The sequence below is a fragment of the Chiloscyllium punctatum genome, chromosome 33, assembly GCF_047496795.1.
Source record: "Chiloscyllium punctatum isolate Juve2018m chromosome 33, sChiPun1.3, whole genome shotgun sequence".
NCBI lineage: Eukaryota > Metazoa > Chordata > Chondrichthyes > Orectolobiformes > Hemiscylliidae > Chiloscyllium > Chiloscyllium punctatum.
The window spans coordinates 16,434,355-16,455,262 of NC_092771.1; the positions used below are offsets into that span (position 1 = coordinate 16,434,355).

Consider the following 20,908-nt stretch of genomic DNA (forward strand, 5'->3'; position numbering starts at 1 on the left):
AAACATGCTCAGATGCTTCAAGAGTCCAGTCTTTAGGCTGTAGTGATTGGAATGAGGTCAGCCAGGTAGATCTCATAGAATATGAGTTCCCTGATTGGAGCTGTCTACCTGATCCAATCAGGGAGCCCTGGCTGACAGAGATAAACAGGCGTGTCAGGGGTTCTGCTCATACTAGGAGCTGGCTCAGAGCTAGCTGGGTCAGTGTCATGTACTATGCACGTGTAAATAAAGGATGACTTGATGATGGGACACCAGCCTTCATGGAGTTATAGACTGGTCTCTCAACTAAACCTTATTACATCATCTTGGCATGGTCATGGAATTGTCAGAGTATGACATGGATAAGGAGCATGTGAGCTAATGAGAGAATGTGAGGGGTGTGGGACATGAAGCTCCACAGCATTGCATTAAGCGTTTTAGGTAGTCTAGCCTTATACCTGACTGCCTCTGTGGCTGCTTTGGAATTTTCTGTTGACTGGCATGACTGCATCCCACAACCATTGCCGGGAAAGATGGTTGAGTCTCTGGAGCCACTTGCTCCCAGGTCAGTCATACAAAGTTGTGAATCTTCCCAACATCTACCATGTGACTTGGAGATGAAACTCAGAGACTCAGAGCAGTACAGTGGCTCGGTGGTTAGCACTGCTGTCTCACAGTGTCAAGGCCTGCTTCACACTATAGGGATTCTGTGTATGTCCAACTCAAAAGATATCTGCACTTCACAAGAACATCCCCTGTACCTGATGGCTTTGTCCTTCTATGAAGCTATGTATTTGGGTCATGGAATTGTTGCCTCACGATTAATTACTTTTGCCACCATATCCCGGTTCAGGAAAGCTTCACTTGCCAAAGACTCTGCAGTCTGTAGTCTGGCACACTCACCCATCACAACTGCTTTTGCTAAGTCATATTAGCTCCTGAACAAACTGGGTTTCCAATCCTTGCTGTCACTTTCAAACCTCTTTCTAACTGACTTCAAGCGCTTGGACTTCAGAAAGATGCTGAAAACTAAAGCAATTGCATAAAAAAAGCACATTGTAGAATTCATTTCTGATCCTTAATCACTACAATGAAAAAGGACATAATAAGGTATTAACCTTCTACTCTGAAATTAGTAATACCTGCCAGAAATCTTCCAACTGTATTGTATAATACACAATCAAAATAAATTTAGTGAAATAAAAAGAAAAGAGAAAGAGCTGTATCTATGTTGTGTCTTTGATGTCCTCAGGACAGCCTAATAGGCTTTAATGCCAATGGATTATTTCTTGAAATGCAGTCATTGCTGTAACAGAGTCATACAGCATGGAAACAGACCCTTCGGTCCAACCTGTCAATGCTGACCAGATACCCCAACCCAATCTAGTCCCACCTGCCAGCACCCAGCCCATATCCCTCCAAACCCTTCCTATTCATATACCCATCCAAATGTCTCTTAAATGTTGCAATTGTACCAGCCTCCACCACATCCTCTAGCAGCTCATTCCATACACGTACTACCCTCTGCGTGAAAAAGTTGCCCCTTAGGTCTCTTTTATACCTTTCCCCTCTCACCCTAAACCTATGCCCTCTAGTTCTGGACTCCCCGACCCCAGGGAAAAGATTTTGTCTATTTATCCTATGCATGCCCCTCATAATTTTGTAAACCTCTATAAGGTCACCCCTCAGCCTCCGACCCTCCAAGGAAAACAGCCCCAGCCTGTTCAGCCTCTTCCTGTAGCGCAGATCCTCCAACCCTGGCACCATCCTTGTAAGTCTTTTCTGAACCCTTTCAAGTTTCACAAAATCTTTCCAATAGGAAGGAGACCAGAATTGCACGCAATATTCCAACAGTGGCCTAACCAATGTCCTGTACAGCCGCAACATGACCTCCCAACTCCTGTACTCAATACTTTGACCAATAAAGGAAAGCATACCAAACGCCTTCTTCACTATCCTATCTACCTGAGACTCCACTTTCAAGGAGCTATGAACCGGCACTCCAAGGTTTCTTTGTTCATCAACATTCCCTAGGACCTTACCATTAAGAGTATAAGTCCTGCTAAGATTTGTTTTCCCAAAATGCAGCACCTCACATTTATCTGAATTAAATTCCATCTGCCACTGCTCAGCCCACTGGCCCATCTGATCACGATCCTGTTGTAATCTGAGGTAACCCTCTTCGCTGTCCACTACACCTCCAATTTTGGTGTCATCTGCAAACTTACTAACTGTACCTCTTATGCTCGCTTTCAAATTATTTATGTAAATGACAAAATGACAAATGCGAGGGCCCAGCACCGATCCTTGTGCCACTCCACTGGTCACAGGCCTCCAGTCTGAAAAACAACCTGCCACCACCACCCTCTGTCTTCTACCTTGGAGCCAGTTCTGTCCAAATGGCTAGTTCTCCCTGTACTCTATGAGATCTAACCTTGCTAATCAGTCTCCCATGGGAAACCTTGTTGAACGCCTTACTTAAATCCATATAGATCACATCCACTGCTCTGCCCTAATCAATCTTCTTTGTTACTTCTTCAAAAAACTCAATCAAGTTTGTGATACATGATTTCCCACGCACAAAGCCATGTTGACTATCCCGAATCAGTCCTTGCCTTTTCAAATACAAGTACATCCTGTCCCTCAGGATTCCCTCCAACAACTTGCCCACCACCGAGGTCAGGCTCACTGGTCTATAGTTCCCTGGCTTTTCTTTACCGCTCTTTTTAAACAGCGGCACAACGTTTGCCAACCTCCAGTCTTCCGGCACCTCACCTGTGACTATCAATGATACAAATGTCTCAGCAAGTGGCCCAGCAATCACTTCTCTAGCTTCCCCACAGAGTTCTCGGGTACACCTGATCAGGTCCTGGCAATTTATCCACTTATAACCATTTCAAGACATCCAGCACTTCCTCCTCTGTAATCTGGACATTTTGCAAGATGTAACCGTCTATTTCCCTACAGTCTATATCTTCCATATCCTTTTCCACAGAAAATACTGATGTTGCAACCTTACCTGCATTCACCACTTCCTCTGGCAATTCGTTCCACACACAAAGCACACTCTGTGTCAGAAACTTGCCCCTCATGTCCTTCCTAAATCTTTCTCCATTCACCTTAAAAATGGCCCCGTAGTCTTGAAAATCTCTACCCTTAGGAAAAGACACCTGTGATTCACCTTATCTATACCCCTCATGATTTTATAAGCCTCTATAAGGTCAGCCTTCAACCCCTTAAACTCCATTGAAAAAGTCCCAGACTTTCCTTATAACTTCCATACCTGGCAATATCCTGGTAAATCTCTTCTGAACACCTGGCCAGAACTGGACACCGTCCTCCAAAAGAGGCCTCACCAATGACCTGTACAACCTCAACTTGATGTCCCAACTCCTATATTCAAAGGTATAATGGGCAAAACATGGCAGCTAAATCGTACATAGCAAGCTCCCATAAAGAGCAATATGAAAAAATCCAAATTATTTGTTTACTTGTGAAGTTGGCCAAAGAGTAAAAATTAACCAGCATCGTGGAATCTAAGTGGGCAAGATCACCTAACAGGGAACTTCCTTCCCACCTATCTACTCCATCCTCCTCTCTGACCTATCACCTTCATCCCCACCCCCATTCACCCACTGTACTCTTTGCTACCTTTCCCGACCCTCCTCTCTGACCTATCACCTCCATTCACCCGCCCCCCCATTCACCTATTGTACTCTATGCTACTTTCTCCCCACTCCCCCCCCCCCCCCCCCCCCACCTCATCTATCTCTCCACTCCGCAGGCACCCTGCCTCTATTCCTGATGAAGGGCTTTTGCCCGAAACATCGATTTTCCTGCTCCGCGGATGCTACCTGACCTGCTGTGCTTTTCCAGCACCACTTTAATCTAGACTCTGGTTTCCAACATCTGCAGTCCTTGTTTTTACCTAAGATCACTTAACAGCTCATGCATAAGGCGGTATCTCCATCAGTGTAACACTGCCTCAGCATTTCAGAGCAATGTCATCTGAAACTAGTGCTCAGATCTCTAGGCTTCTACCCACAAGCTTCTGGTTCAGATAAACAGTTCCTTTTTAGGGGTGCGAGAGGTTAAATAGTGCGTGCGATGACACGAGTTAAGCTGACTCTGAGAAAATAAAACATCCACCAATCACATCGCTGTCTGATAATGTTTGGTCCAAAAGCCCTGTCCAGAAAGTGTTTTTGTTATACATACACATTGTGTTCTTGGAAGGCCTAACACCTTGAAGATGTTTAGATGTTTAGATAAGGGAGAAGGATTGATTGAGTGAGTGCTACAAAAAAGTGTCCAGTGCATCCACGGAAGATGCTTATTGTAAAATGGCAGCCTGTCAGTGGCCATTATCTCTTCCACTTAATTCCTGTGCTTATCAGGATTCTGGCAGAGGTACCAGAGAAATGTATGGAGGACTGCTGGAGCAGAGGAACGTGTAACAAGCTGGTTATCAAGCAGCCTGGTCAGTGTCATAATGGCCATCAGTGTGAATGAGAAAAAGTGGAAACCTTTGAAAGAGACTCCGTTTCTGGAAGATACTAACCAGCAATTCCATTCTGACATTGCCGCGTAGTGTAATGCAGGGCCATTCATGCGAAATTCAGTCATTCATTGACACCCAGAGGTGCGAGGGGTGCTGCTTTGGAACTGCAGCTGCTCCAAATGTAGAAAATGACCAACATCAAAGCCACGAGCCAGGGATCGGTAACATCTACCCAAAGACCAGGCGGCTTGCACAGCGAATCAGTGCCAGCCTCTGCCAATGTGGGGCCCACCACCCTATCTCTCTTCCTCCCTCATGATAGTTCAGCTGGAGAAAGGCCCATCCTGCTAGATTCAGTGGAGTCCCTGGCTTTAGCGTGACTGATCTGCGTGGAGAGGCCTCAGTCAGGAAAAAGTCAAAAATCACACGACACTGGGTTATAAAGTTATCCCCCGTTTTTCGAAAATTTGCTTCACCCCACTTCGCTTTTGCAAAAGACCCATGTTAGTACCTGTTTTCACTAACCAAAAGAAATCCAAAGAGGATTTTCGCCTTTATGAGAAAAGGCGAAATTTTCCAGATAAATTAATCCTTCTTTTCCTTCTCCATATCGGCTTACAAAAGGTTTCATAGGAATGCTCTACTTTGGGATAGCGGGGGATATCTGTAATCCAACGGGTTTATTTGAAACCACAAGCTTTCGGAGTCCCCGCTCCTTCCTCAGGCAGCTAGGTGGGAAGGCAGCGCACCATTTGAGAGGTTTGCTCAGGAATGAGAGTGGAATCTCTGATCCTCCAGCACCTGCAGCCCTCACTTTCACCTGGTTGCTCAGGAAGAAGTCCGGGCAAAGTCAAAGAATCAGAGGGAGCACATAAATCATCAAGTGACCAGAGTTGTTACTTGCCCCATGAATAGTATAGTTTGCAGTGGTCTTGTTAATTATCTCAGAATTAATTGAACCAGAGAGGAAGCAAACCCAAGGTACTAGCTAAGTCATAGAGTAATAGAATCAAACAGCAAGGTCCAACTCATCCATGGAAACCAACTTTGACCAAACTGAACTAGTCTCATTTGGTGTTCTTGGCCCATATCCCTTTCTTACCCATGTACCTGTCCAAATGTATTTTTTAAATGTTATAATTGTACCAGCCTCCATCACTTCCTCTGGTAGCTCATTTCATTTACACACTACCCCTCTGTGAAAAAGTTGCCCCTTAGCCCCTATTTAAATCTTTCCCTTCTCATCTTTAAGCTATGTATCTCTAGTTTTGGACTCCCCCACCCTGGGGAAAAGACCTTGGCTATTCCTCTTATCTACTCCCCTCGTGATTTTATAAACCTCTATAAGTTGGATGTAACGTGATTGTCAATTCCATATGGGATTCGTTGCAGGTTGGCGTGGGTGAGATTTTCCACACACACGTGGAGCTTTCTGCAGTTCTTTCGACCAGTCAATGTCCAGATGAGACAGATGGAAAACATTTCACCTGATTTCAAGTCCTCTGCACAGATCTCTGAACCCAGACCTGGGCAAATGTGCAGGTCTTTGCCGTGAAGTGCAAAGTAGGATAAGTGGCTGTGACAGGGAGGGGAAGGGACTGTGCAGATGGACACTCTGTCAACATAGAAAACTGATGCAGGAGTAGGCCATTCAGCCCTTCGAGCCTGCACCACAGTAGGAGGCTCAATATGCCCAGAGCATTCAGGGAACAGCCAGGAAGACTGCATCAGGGCATCTACGTTTCAGTCTCCATTGAACTCTATTACCTGGAGCAGCCATGACTGTAAGCTCAGAGCATTCAGGCAATGAAGTTAAGCATTCAAAATGACCTTTCTTGTTTCTAGCTCTGATCATGCCAGAGATAGAGATTTCACGCATCACAGTTCGCTGTTCTCTCTTGTACAAGGAAGATCACTGAGAATCTCTGCTCAAAGAGAGGCTGGTCACAGTATATCCTCTCTCATCAGAAACCAACAGACTTTCTGACAGGTTTTCCAGTGCCCAAACATTTCAGTGTTTGAGCCTGTCAATCTTCACTTGTACTGGATTAGTGGTGCTGGAAGAGCACAGCAGTTCAGGCAGCATCCAACGAGCAGCAAAATCGACGTTTCGGGCAAAAGCCCTTCATTTTTACCTCAATCTTCACTTGTGAACCCAGTCGAAGTTTTTACCCGAGTCCACTGCAGCAGAGGAGGCATGAAACTTCCTCCTCCAACAAATTGGAACCTGCACTGACCTTGCCTTTCTGCTGTGGTTGCAGATCAGCCTTGTATCACAGCCTACACACACACTCACATTCACATCATATGCAGAGACACACGCACACACACACATTCATATCACACACAGAGACACACACACATATAGGCACGCATACACACACACAAATACATGCACACCACACAGAGATACACACACATACAGACACGCTCACACACAGACACATTCACATCACACACAGAGACACACACATGCAAACATGCAGACATGTGCACACACAGACACATTCACATCACATGCAGAGAGACACACATGTACAGACAGCACACACACAAAAACACATTCACATCACATGCAGAGACACACACATACAGACATGCACACATGCACACACACTCGCATCACACAGAGACACACACATACAGGCACACAGACACACACAGACACAGTCACATCACACGCAGAGACACACATACAGACACACACCCACACAGAAACACATTTACATCACACACAGAGACACATACACACAGACAGACATGCACACTCAGACACATTCACATCACATGCAGAGACACACACACATACACACACACAAACACATTCATATCACATGCAGAGACAAACACATATACAGACATGCACACACACAGACAGTCTTACGAGAACTATAACAAACACTACATTGGACAAACAGGCAGAAAACTAGCCACCAGGATACATGAACATCAAGTCGCCACAAAAAGTCATGATCCTTTCTCACTAGGATCCTTACATACAGATGAGGAAGGACGCCACTTCAACTGGGACAATGCATCCATCCTAGGCCAAACCCAACAGAGACACCCAGAAGAATTCCTAAAAGTGTGGCATTTCAACCAGAACTCTGTCAACAACCAGATTAACTTGGATCCCATTTACCACCCCCTGAGAAAAAGAACCGGAAGTGACATCACCACTGGAAATGGCCTCACTACAGGAAATGACATCATCCACCCAAGGCAACCTAAACACATAAATAAAAGGCGGGCCATACCACCAGTGCTTCACCAGAGGCTCACTGATGATGTTGCCTAGCATGGTTGTGAAACATCTGAAAGCAAATCTTCCAGCTCAGTGAGCAAACTTACATCCACACGCACATCCTGTGTGTGCTTGCATAATTAAGCTTCTTGATCATTCTTCTTCTTTTTGCCATTCCTCTACTGCCCGTCCAGGTTGACCTTCTTGGACAAAATCCGTCTGAGGGGATACGGGGACTTAGGAAGAATATAAATGGCCCGTGCTGAAACATTTGAAGTCAGAATAAATTCTGGTACAAAGTAGGTATACTCTCCGAGGAGCATTAAGTGTGAGGTGCGGATGCCATCACCTTCAATCGATTTGGCCCCACCGACAAAATAATGCCTGGCCCTGCCTCTTTCATCAGGGTTAGGTCACCCATAAACTTGTACTCAATCTGGGAAGCTTCTCCCACCTCCCGCTGCGTGATGACTTGTCCTCCAAAAAAATTGGAAATGTATGAATGAGCATTATAAAATGTGTTTGGGTGACATGCCTGTCTTAGCTGAATTGCCAGGGTGTGAAAGTTCTAAGGTTTACCACAGTGTGAAGCACAGGAGGCATGCAGTGGAGTGAGTCTAGACTGGCAGAGATTGTTGACAAGTGACTGATGGAGGTTCAGAGAATCTGTTATGCCAATTAAGCCATTGGTAGGACATGAAATTTGAAGCTGAGTCCAATGACCATGACCAAGTATGAGAGGACATCAAATGACCTCTGCGCCACTACATCCAGGTACTAAATCCTCGACCTCTGGCATTAACCTCAATGGCTATCTCCTCCAGTTGCCTTTTGGCTGCTTGCCTGGAAAAGATCCCATGTGGACAAAACAATCTACTTTCTATTCTCTTTCACCCAAGACTCCAGTGCATTATCTTCAAACCTTGAAAGCTCCCTCGTGTTGTGCCACGTTTACAGTGTCCCAGATAAGGTTGACTTCCTGCATGACATATAATGCCAATATCAGAGATCAGGCCCCCTTTCCTTGAGATAATGCAGCTAACTCCAAAGACAGCAGGGTGGTCTGCTGACAATGTTGCCAATTGTGATGATGCTGTGGCTTTAAGAGGTTATTTTGTCCTTTTTTTAAAGAGAGATTTTAAGACAGAGTTTGGGATGGCTAATGAAGGTCCATAAAGTAAAGAGCTTGGGAGGCGTTGGGGTTTTTGGAACAATAGAAGCAGCCTGGATGGGTGTGGTGTGCTCTCGCAGACCTGTGAGACAAATCTATTTTTATGAATTTGCCTTTTTGCCAATGGGTGCATTTGTGGGATGTCACTATATTGGAACAGTTAGTTAGTAATAGTTACTACATCTTTTGTATGGTTAAGTTTTCCAAAAGGGTTAAGTTATTTTAAGTTCTTCTTTCTTTTGTTGTATTTTAACTATAATGTTTAAATAAATTGTGTGTTGCTTAACATCAAGTAGTTTGACCAGGCAAATTGCATCTGGAACACAGCATGTTAGATTTGCCTTTAAAATAAGAAAAAAGTTGGGGGCTAGACTACCTTCTTAAAATAGTTTGAAGAGGTCTGGTCTGGTCCATAACACAAACAACGGAACACTTTGAGCTGACCACCACAGGAATCATTACAAAGAGCGTGCACCAAGTTGCTGTTCAGTCAGCATGGCACTCATCAGGCATGGGATAATCACACATTGCTGTGCTCCAACTCCTTTTCAAGGCTAATCCATTGTATCTTCCTGTACAAAAAAAAACTTTGCACATCAGTTCTCCATTTTCATCTCAGGTATTTGGTGAAAACTTCAAGCGAAAAGCTTGATCTCCCATCTCAAAGTGCTGCTTCGATTTATTTTTGGAGGTTTTAGCAAAGGCAATGAGACAAATAGTGTCTTTATGTCTTATCCAATGTGACGATGACTCACTATGTTCTTGTCATCTCAAAGCCATTGTCAAGAGCGCAAAGAAATGAGTGCTTACCTTGTTTCGATGACACTTCTCGATGCCTGAATAAACTGATAGCAACCAAAATCTCAGTATTATTACAGCACAGAAAGAGGCCATTCCACTGGTCATGTCTATGTGACTCTGCAAATGAACAGTGTGCTTGGTGATCCACACCATTGTGTCTACATGACCTTCATATTCTTCATTTTCAGACAATAATCTAATCCTCTTTTGAATGCTTCGATTGAATCTAACTCTACCATGGGCAGCACATACCAAACTCTACTATGGGCAGCACATACCAGACCCTATCATGGGCAGCTCATACCAAACTCTACCATGGGCAGCACATACCAGACCCTATCATGGGCAGCTCATACCAAACTCTACCATGGGCAGCACATACCAGACCCTATCATGGGCAGCTCATACCAAACTCTACCATGGGCAGCTCATACCAAACTCTACCAAGGGCTGCACATACCAAACCTTAACCCGTGCCAAAACAAAATGTCTTTCCTTCTGTTTCCAGTACAGATTTGTCTATTACTTCAAGACCTTTAATAATTTTGACTACCTCAATTTAAACTCTTTTGAATCTTCTCTTTTCCAAAGAAAACTGTTCCAAATTATCTGCATCCCTGGAACCATTCTCATGAATCTATTAGATACTTTGTACTCAACTTGTTGAAAGATGTTATTACCAAACTCTGGAGCAGGTAGGACTTGAACCCAGGCCTCCTGGCTCAGAGGGAGGAGTACTACGACTGCACCACAAGTGCCCTCTTGAGAGTCTAGTCTGAATTCTTCCTAAATGGCTTCACCTGAGCACAATAAATCCAGGTATGAAATGTGGCTCTCATGTAGTACCCAAAGTTCGAATCACTAATACATTACATTGATGCATATTCTTGTAGTGTGCCAAGAGTTACTCACCACCATGTTGTTGAGAGACACCCAGCAGTCAGCTGGGAACTCCTGCAGCATAGGAACCAGGAACTGGAGGCAACCGTCCCAATGGCATAGCAACAGCATCATCCCAATGAGGTTAACAATGCGCACCACTGCACTTGCCAGGTCGTAGGTCATGTGGAAGATCTGTCCAATCAGACAAAATGGTACAATTTGTTAGCTTCTTTTGAGACAGGTCTTTATTGATTAGGAGGTCAATGATTGGGTCATACAAATGCAGAGGAAGCAACCAGCATTGTTTTATTAAATTCACTTGTTCAATTCACCAAATGCAGTCTCCTGTGTATTCAGCACATTGGGGCAGGAGGAATAGATGGCTTTTTGGGGTCAAAGATGTAAGAATTTCAAGGATGCCATTGATTGATTGGACTATCTGATGCTGCTAATGACACCATTAACATCCACTTATATTTAGCCCTGAGGTCTGGCCTTCCTTCCTATCATATGATGTTGTGAACAGTTACAATGCTCAGAAACTTCTAGGTCACTCTTAGGAGCTTTTAGCATAAGCAATGAGACACAGGGAGGTCCATCAATACATTATCTGATGTATGGTGAGGCCAGCATGTTCAGAATGTACCAGAAACCATTTCTAGGAACGCAAGGACACTAATTCTGGTTATATGACATGTTTCCATCTGTTAAGTAATGAGTAGAAATGCGTTAAGCACTCATCATTCTTGTCAACAGTTTAACTGACCCTATTTCACACACTGAGTATTTGTTGTGACACAATGATGCCCCATAACCAGTGCATGTCCAAATGCATCAACATCTGCACAACATCCAGGGTTGTGTGGCCAGTTACAGTTGTGCCGCATAAATGCTAGACAATGACCAGCTCCAAAAAGAGAGAATCTAACCAACATCCTTTGACATTCAATGACTTTATCATCACTGAATCTCCCACTATCAATATCTTGGGGGTCACCATTGACCAGAAACTGAAATAGACTAACCATATGAATACCACCATTAAGAAAGCAGATCAGAGGTTAGGAATCTTGGAGTGGGTAGTGAGTAACTTACCTCCTGACTCCTCAGAGCCTGTCCACCATCTACAAAGCACAAGTCAGGAGTGTGATGGAATACTCCTCAATTACTTGGATGGGTGCAGCTCCAACAACAGTGAAGAAGCTTGAAAGCATCCAGGACAAAGCAGCCCACTTGATTGACACCACATCCATAAGCATCCACTCCCTTCACCAATGATGCTTAGTAGCAGCAATGTGCATCATCACAAAGATGCACTTCAGAAGTTCACCAAGGCTCCTTAGACAGCACCTTCTAAATCCTTGGCCACTACTATCTAGAAGGCCAAAGACAGTAGATACATGTGAATGCACCATCTGCAAATTCCACTCCAAGCCACTCACCATCCTGACTTGGAAATATCTTCAGCATCATTGAGTCAAAACTCTAGAACTCCCTTCTAATAGCATTGTGCATCAACCTACAGCGCATGGACTAACCAGAGCAGCTTAAGAACACAAGCTCACCATCATCTTTTCAAGGGCAACTAGGAATGTTGGCCCAGCCAGTGACTGGCAGTGACTACACTACAAAAGTACTTCACTCGCAATTAATTGCTTTATGTTGCATCTTTCACAAACTCAGGTTATTGCAAAAGGCTTGGTTTTATTTTGGTCAGAAAATACTGATTGTGGGAACAGTGAGCTGGATTGTATTGTACCCATTTGGCAGGGGTTGACGTGAAATGTCTTTTTGCCTGTCCTCTACTCCCCCGACCCCAAGTGGAATAAGAGATATGAGTGATTTGCCCACTGTGAGCCAATGGATGATACTCAATAGGCAATTGAGAGTTTAAACCTGCCACTATTGCTGTACCCAAAGCAACTTTCACTATAATGGTTGGTGGGGGGACAGAACACCTCCTTAATGAGCCCCAAGTCCTTCTTTGACCCAGTTTCCCTCACTAGTCTGTCTACACTAGTCTCCTCTACCTCACCCCATCACCCCTCACCTCAGCTTGAGAGATTAAATGGCTTCCTCTGTTCCTACGGATGGAATTCTACAACAGGCATGATAATCCTGCCCCCATAGGTAAAATTTGCGAGCCTGACCCCCAACTTAACTCTGGTCTGCCTCCAACACAGCACACCTTTCTGTAGTCCTTGCTGCAATACCAGCAGTAGCCATTGCTCCTGGTGGTGCTGCTGGTATTGGAAAACTGCCAACTTTTGATCAACAGCCAGTTCTCAGAGGTGGGATTTCCTGTTTCTGAGGGGACATGGTCGTGGTTTAAGTCAATAAATCACCAGTCAATGCAACAGGAAAAGAGGAGCAAATGTTTTCACAGAGGGTTGTTCACGTGTGCGATAAAATTCCTGAGGAAGTGGTGGATGTGTGTACAATTACAACATTTAAAAGACATTTGTATAGGCCAAATGAGTAGGAAAGATTTGGAGAGATATGAGTCAGAAGAGACTTCCAGCATCTGCAATCATTACTTTCTCCTTTGGAGGAATACGGGCCAGGAGCAGGCAGATGGGACTAGTTTAGTTTGGGATTATGTTTGGCACGTTCTGTTTGGACTGTAGGGTCTGTTTCCATATTCTCTGACTCTATAACACACTAGAATAGAGCTCACTCCCAGAATTTATCTATGGGGCAATGAAAGGACTCCACAGAGGCCAATAGCCAACACGAAGTCATCCTTTATTAACACACGAACAGTCCTCAACTTTAGTGCTGCCTTATTCAGAGTATCTCTGGCACCTCACTTTTTATACATCAGCCAGAGCTCCTAATTGGACCAGATTAACAGCCCCATCATATTTTATGAGGTCCATCTGATTGACTTCATTACAACCACAATATGCAGGCCTACCACATCAATGTACAATACAGCCCATAGAAGCATGGGAACATCAGGAGGCCCTTCAGCCCATCAAGGTGGTTCCACTGCCGTATGGTTAGGTCACAGATGATTTGTATCTTTATCTTCTACTCTTGCTTGAATGTTGTTTGTTACCCTTATTCAGCTAAAATCCACTGATCTCAACTTTGAAAATAATAACTTGAGTTTGGATCTTCTTTTGTGGGAATATTCCACCCACATTGGAAGGAAAACAAAAACATAAAGAATGAAAATAAAAGGGTAAATGTAAAATGGTGTACAATGCATAAAAAAGGGGAAATATAAACTGGCGCACCACAGCGCAGAAAGGAAAAGCTTTCAAATCCTGCACCAAGTACAGAAAGGGGAAAATATAAATGGAGCACCAAGTACAGAAAGGGGAAAATATAAATGGAGCACCAAGTACAGAAAGGGGAAAATATAAAGTGGTGCACCAAGCACAGAAAGGGGAAAATATAAATGGAGCACCAAGTACAGAAAGGGGAAAATATAAATGGAGCACCAAGCACAGAAAGGTGAAAATATAAAATGGTACATCAACCATGGGAAGGTGGAAATAAAAGATGGTGCTTCATCACACAGAAAATGACTCACAAACTCCTTCCAAGACATTGGTCTAAAATGTTATTTTACTAGCTGTTTATTTGCTTATTCTACTATGCAGAATTTGTAGAGTCCCCACAAACCAGTAGGTATTGGGATACTTTGACCCCAGGTTCTGGAAGTCGTTGCCATGCATGTCAGAGGTCTGTGCAGTAGCAGGAAAAATGAGAGGGAGTGTAGGTGTTCACAAACAATGTTTATCCTCATCTTCAATCTATTTCATTTTTTGCTTTATTAGTTATTGCGAGGTCTGTGTCTGTCTGTAATTTCTCAACTTCCTCTCTTTCCTGCTATTACTATAGAAACAGCAACAAAACAAGGACAAATCAGATTACACAAGCCAGACTCTTCAATGCTGCAGGAAATCGTCGTCTGATTTGTCTAATCCTTGTGATTTTACAGAATAAAAAGATCTTTTCCTAATGATTCTCCTGAAACCAAACAGCTCAAGCCAATCTGCTTTACTTATTAAGGACAAACATATCTATCAAATGAGCTGAAGGTTCTGAAAATTCACTTTTCTCACAGAATGCAGCGGTTCATGAAGGCAGCCCACCGCTAATTTCTCAAGGGGCAACTAGGGACGGGCAAGAAATGTGGTCCCAGCCAGCAACACCCATGTCCCATGAGTGAATTTTGAAAAATGCTTTTTGAGCCAGCTGACAATGAAATGTGTGGACCTTGAAAAAGGAAATTTTAAAAGCAACTTGGATTTATAGAGCATCTTTAATTTAATGAAATGTCCGAAGACACTTCACAGAAGCAATATCAGGAAAAAGTGACACTGTTGCCCCTGTAGGAGCTATTAGGACAGATGACCAAAAGCTTAGGCAAAGAGATATGTTTTAAGTGACAGTTTGAAAGAGGAGGGAGAAGAGGAAATACTTAAGAAGGAAATTCCAGAGTCTAAAGGGCAGCTGAGAGCTGGGATACCAGTTGTTGGAGGAGAAGCTTAAAGATGTGAAAGAGCAGCTGTACAAGACATTGATTAGGCCACTTTTGGAATACTGTGTTCAATTCTGGTCTCCCCCCCACCCTTTAGGAAAGATGTTGTGAAACTTGAAAGGTTGTGGTTCTGTTCGCCGAGCTGGGAATTTGTGTTGCAGACGTTTCGTCCCCTGTCTAGGTGACATCCTCAGTGCTTGGGAGCCTCCTGTGAAGCGCTGTGATGTTTCCTCACAGAAGCGCTTCACAGGAGGGTCCCAAGCACTGAGGATGTCACCTAGACAGGGGACGAAACGTCTGCAACACAAATTCCCAGCTCGGCGAACAGAACCACAACAACGAGCACCCGAGCTACAAATCTTCTCACAAACTTTGAAAACTTGAAAGGGTTCAGAAAAGATTCACAAGGATGTTATTCGGGTAGGAGAGTTTGAGCTACAGGGAGAGGCCGAACAGGCCAGGGTTATTTTCCCTGGAGAGACGGAGGCTGAGGGTGACCTTACAGAGGTTTATAAAATCATGAAGGGCATTGATAGGATGAATAGACAAGGCCTTTTCCCCAGGGTAGGGGAGTCCAAAACTAGTGAGTATAGGTTTAAGGTGAGAGGGGGAAAGATTTAAAAGGGATGTAAGGGCCAATGTTTGCATACAGAGGGTTGTGTGTATATGGAATGAGTTGCCAAAGGAAGTAGTAGAGACTAGTACAATTACAACATTTAAAAGGCATCTGGACAAGTATATGAATAATAAGGGTTTAGAGGAATATGAGTCAAATGCTGGCAAATGGGATTAGATTAATTTCAGATATCTGGTGTTGGACCGATGGGTCTGTTTCCATGCCATACAACTCTACGGCTCTATGACTCGATGTATGAACTGGAAAAGGCTCAGCAATCCAGAGATTTGTAGCAAGCACCGAGCATGTTGGAGAAACTCAACCGGTCCGGCAGCATCCCTGGGGAGAGAAAACAATGTTTTGGGGTCTGATATGATTCAATTTAACTCAGTTTCTCTCTTCACAAATGCTGCCAGACCTGCTGAGTTTCTCCAGCAGTTTGTGTTTGTTTCAGGTTTCCACCATCAGAGATTTGTCGATGGGGGGGGGGGGGGGGGTTTGGGGGGCAGGAGGAGAGTGCAGAGCTCAGATGGGAAGAGAAGCTTAAAATCCAGGATAACGTTAAAAATTGAGGTGACATGCAAGAGGCCAGAACTGGCGAACAGAGCATGGTGATGACAAATGAAAAATCATGGCACTTACGAGCACTGAGTGTATTCAACAGAGTAGCCATTCAGCTATGTGATTAGAATACAAATCCAGTTCTGACTGATTGAATGAAGGCTGAGTGGTTAAGGCCAAAGTATGATTGGAAAATCTGAAGCGATATTTCTATGGCTGCAGGTCAACAATGCACAACTACTGACTATGCAGCAGAAATTGGCACGGAATTGACAATCTGATTCAAAGAGATCCAACGTTGGCTGTGTTATGAACTGATGCATTATAGAGGCAGATTGGATAAACATCTTTCTCTGCCGTCTGGGGGAGGAAATATTAAATTAAGTAAACTGAGCTCTGCCTGTCCATGGTTGGCAAGTGTGAGGCCAAGACACTTGCAAGGCCTCCTTGCTGTGAGCCACATACACCGACTGGTTTGCGGGCATTTCCAGTTTCTTCATATGCTGCTGCATTGAAGCGGTTGGAGAAATTCAAGGGAACGTAAAGAAGATCTAAGACAAAAGTGAGGACTGCAGATGCTGAAGATCAGAGTCAACATTGCGTGCTGGAAAAGCGCAGCCGGTCAGGCAGCATCCGAGGAGCAGGAGAATCGACATTCCGGGCATAAGCTCTTCATCAGGAATGATGAAGATTTAAGTTGAAGTAAAAATGCTTTTTGAGCCAGCTGACAATGAAATGTGTGGACTTTGAAAAAGGAAATTGTAAAAGCAACTTGGATTTATAGAGCATCTTTAATTTAATGAAATGTTCGAAGCCACTTCAAAGAAGCAATATCAGAAAGAAAATGACACCTTTGCCACCGTCGGAGCTATTAGGACAGATGACCAAAAGCTTCAGCAAAGAGAAATGTTTTAAGTTTTAAAGGATAGGGGAGAAGAGGAAATATCTAAGAAGGGAATTCCAGAGCCCAAAAGGCAGCTGAGAGCTGGGATACCAGTTGTAGGAGGAGAACATTAAAGATGTGCAAGAGCAGCTTTACAGGACATTGATTAAGCCACTTTTGGAATAATCTTAGGGAGCTCTTGTGGCTCAATGGGTTTTGGATGACACCCCTGCCTCTAAGCCAGAAGCTCTGGGTTCAAGTCCCACTGTGGGTCCTGATGGTCCCGGAATGTCTGATCACCAACATGGCCAAAGAGGTCAAATATCAACCTGTGAATCCTTCCAACACATGCCATTGGAAGGCAAATAAAGGCAGGAGTGATTGCTGTACAGCCACAAGGCAGAAAGAAAAATTGGAGACTCATCATAGAAGATAGGAGTAGGCCACTCAACCCCTTAGAGCCTGCTCTGCCATTCATAGAGATGTATAGTATGGAGACAGACCTTTCGGTCCATGTTGACCAGCCAACCCTAACTAATCTAGTGCCATTTGGCCCATATTCTTCTAAACTCTTCCTATTCATCCACCCATCCAGATGCTTTTTAAATATTATAATTGTACCAGCCTCCACCACTTCCTCTGGCAGCTCATTCCATACACGCAACACCCTCTGTGTGAAAATGTTGGTCCTTAGATCCCTTTTAAATCTTTCCCCTCTCACCTTAAACCTAAGAGATCTAGTTTTGCATTCCCCCATCCTGGGGAAAAGACCTTGTCTATTCATCCTATCCATGTCCCACATGATTTTATAAAACTGTGAGGTCTCCCCTAGTCTCTGATGCTCCAGGGAAAGTAGCCCCAGCCTACTTAGTCTCCCCTTTTAGCTCAAACCCTCCAACCCTGGCAACATCCTTGTAAATCTTTTCTGAACCCTTTCACTTTTTATAACATCCTTCCAATAGCAGGGAGACCCGAATTGCACACAGTATCCCTAAAGTGGCCTAATTAATATCCTGTACAGTTGCAACATGACCTCCCAACTCCTGTGCACTGACTAATAAAGGCAAGAATACCAAACCCCTTCTTCATTGTCATTCACTATTCATTATGATCATAGCTAATCATCAAGCTCAGTGTCCTAATTCACCCTCCCCCTTTAGCCATAGAAACTATATCTACTTCCTTCTTGAAAGCACAATGTGTTGTCCTCAACCATTCCACAGGCTCACCACTCTGAATCTTAGAATCCCTACATCATGGAAACAGGTCATTTGGCCCACCCAGTCCACACTGACCCTCCCAAATCCATTCCCCTACCCCTATTACTATACACTTACTCTGACTAAAGCACCTAACCTACATATCTCTGAACACTATGGGCAATTAAGTATGGCCAATTCACCGAAGCTGCACATCTTTGGACTGTGAGAAGAAAAGGGCTCTCCTCAGTTCAGTCCTAAAAAGTCCTTTATCCTTAAACTATGATCTGGTTTTTGACCCCCTCCCCCAAGCATCATCCATCCTGCCTCTAATGTTTGAACATAGAACGATACAGCACAGAACAAGCCCTTTGGCCCTCAATGTTACGCCGAACTGTGAACCATTCTCAGCTCGTCCCCCTACACTATCCCAAAATCATCCATGTGCTTATCTAAGGATTGTTTAAATCTCCCTAATGTGGCTGAGTTGACTACATTAGCAGATAGGGCATTCCACGCCCTTACCACTCTCTGCATTAAGAACCTGCCTCTGATATCAGTCTTAAATCTATCACCCCTCAATTTGTAGTTATGCCCTCTCGTACAAGCTGACATCATCATCCTAAGAAAAAGTCTTTCACTGTCTACCCTATCTAATCCTCTGATCATCTTGTATGTCTCTACCAAATCCCCCCTTAGCCTTTTTCTTTCCAATGAGAACAGACCCAAGTCTCTCAGCCTTTTCTCATAAGACCTTCCCTTCAGACCAGGCAACATCTTGGTAAATCTCCTCTGCACCCTTTCCAATGCTTCCACATCCTTCCTGTAATGGGGCGACCAGAACTGTATTCCAAGTGTGGCCGCACCAGCGTTTTGTATAGTTGCAGCACGATATTACGATTCCGGAACTCAATCCCTCTACCAATGAAACCTACACACTGTATGCCTTCTTAACAGCAGTATCCACCTGGGTGGCAACTTTCAGGGATCTATGCACATGAACTCCAAGATCCCTCTGCACATCCACACTACTAAGAATCTTCCCATTGACCCAGTACTCTGCCATCCTGTTATTCTTCCCAAAGTGCATGACCTTACCTTTAGCTGCATTGAACTCCATTTGCCACCTCTCAGCCCAATTCTGCAGTTTACCTAAGTTCCCCTGTAATCTGTAACATTCTTCCAAATTGTCCACTACTCCACCGACTTTAGTGTCATCTGCAAATTTACTAATCCATCCATCTATGCCTGCATCTAAGTCATTTATAAAATTGAGAAACAGCAGTAGTCCAAAAACAGATTCTTGTGGCACACCACTAGTAACTGACTCCAGACTGAATATCTTCCATCAACCACCACTCGCTGTCTTCTTTCAGAAAGCCAGTTTCTAATCCAAACTGCTAAATCACCCTCAATTCCATGCCTCTGCATTTTCTCCATCAGTCTACCCTGTGGAACCTTATCAAAGGCTTTACTGAAGTCCATGTATACCACATCAACTGCCCTACCCTCATCTACATGCTTCGTCACCTGCTCAAAAACTTCAATGAGGTTTGTGAGACACGACCTGCCCTTGATGATTATAAATCTTATTTCTTATAATCCTTTCCAAAACCCTTCCTACAACAGAAGTAAGCTCACTAGTCTATAATTACCTGGGTCATCTCTGCTGCTCTTCTTGAACAAGGGTACAACATTTGCAATCCTCCAGTCCTCAGGTACTAAACCTGTAGACAATGACAGTTCAAATATCAAAGCCAAAGGCTCTGCTATCTCCTCCCTAGCTTCCCAGAGAATCCTCGGATAAATCCCATCCGGCCCATAGGACTTGTCTACTTTCACTCCTTCTAGAATTGATAACACCTGTGCGTAACTAACCTCGATCCTTTTTAGTCTATTATCTCGTACCTCATTCTTCTCCTCTACAATATTCTCCCAGTCCTGATAAAATCTTATAGGTTTCTATGCAACTTGACATCTCCCCATCCTGCTTTATGACTATTCACAGCCCCAGATTACAAACATGCATGTTGCCATAGCAACTCAGACTGCCTTGATGGGGGATGCTGAGATGTGGAATCAGTGTGAATCAGATTGGTACCAAGAGCCCAGGCATTATATCCTTGACTTAGCTGGGATGGACACAACTTCTGTCTCCTTGCCTACCTGTCTGGAGGGGTGGGGTGGTGGTAGTTTGGTGAGGGGTGGGGGGCGGAGGGTGGAGGTGAGGGAATGGGTGGCAGGTGATGGTTGACATGGTACTGAGTGTTGGACCAGCCTTCAGGCATGCATCTGAAGAAGGTGATTTCAATAAACTCCCATCTACCTCAAAAATATAGAATGACCGGTGTTTGAAACACTGCTTATGTAAGAGGAGGTGATGGCCTTGTGGTATTATCATTGAACTGTTAATCCAGAGACCCAGGTAATGTTCTGGGGACATGGGTTTGAATCCTGCTACAGCAGATGGTGCATTTGGAAATCTGGAATAATGATGACCATGAATCCATTGTCAGGAAAAAGCCAATCTGGTTCACTACTGTCCTTTAGGGAAGGAAACTTGCATCCCTACCTGG

The 20,908-nt window shown here is 44.0% G+C and overlaps 1 protein-coding gene across 1 annotated transcript in view; it reads right to left on the reverse strand.

The window, feature by feature from the left end:
• The window catches only part of LOC140458455 (potassium/sodium hyperpolarization-activated cyclic nucleotide-gated channel 3-like), a 407,121-nt gene that overhangs the window by 252,954 nt on the left and 133,259 nt on the right, over positions 1 to 20,908 (reverse strand). The window contains exon 3 of the mRNA XM_072553060.1: positions 10,609 to 10,770. Coding sequence (XP_072409161.1) covers positions 10,609 to 10,770 — 162 coding nt within the window. The remainder of the gene's footprint in view (positions 1 to 10,608; positions 10,771 to 20,908) is intronic.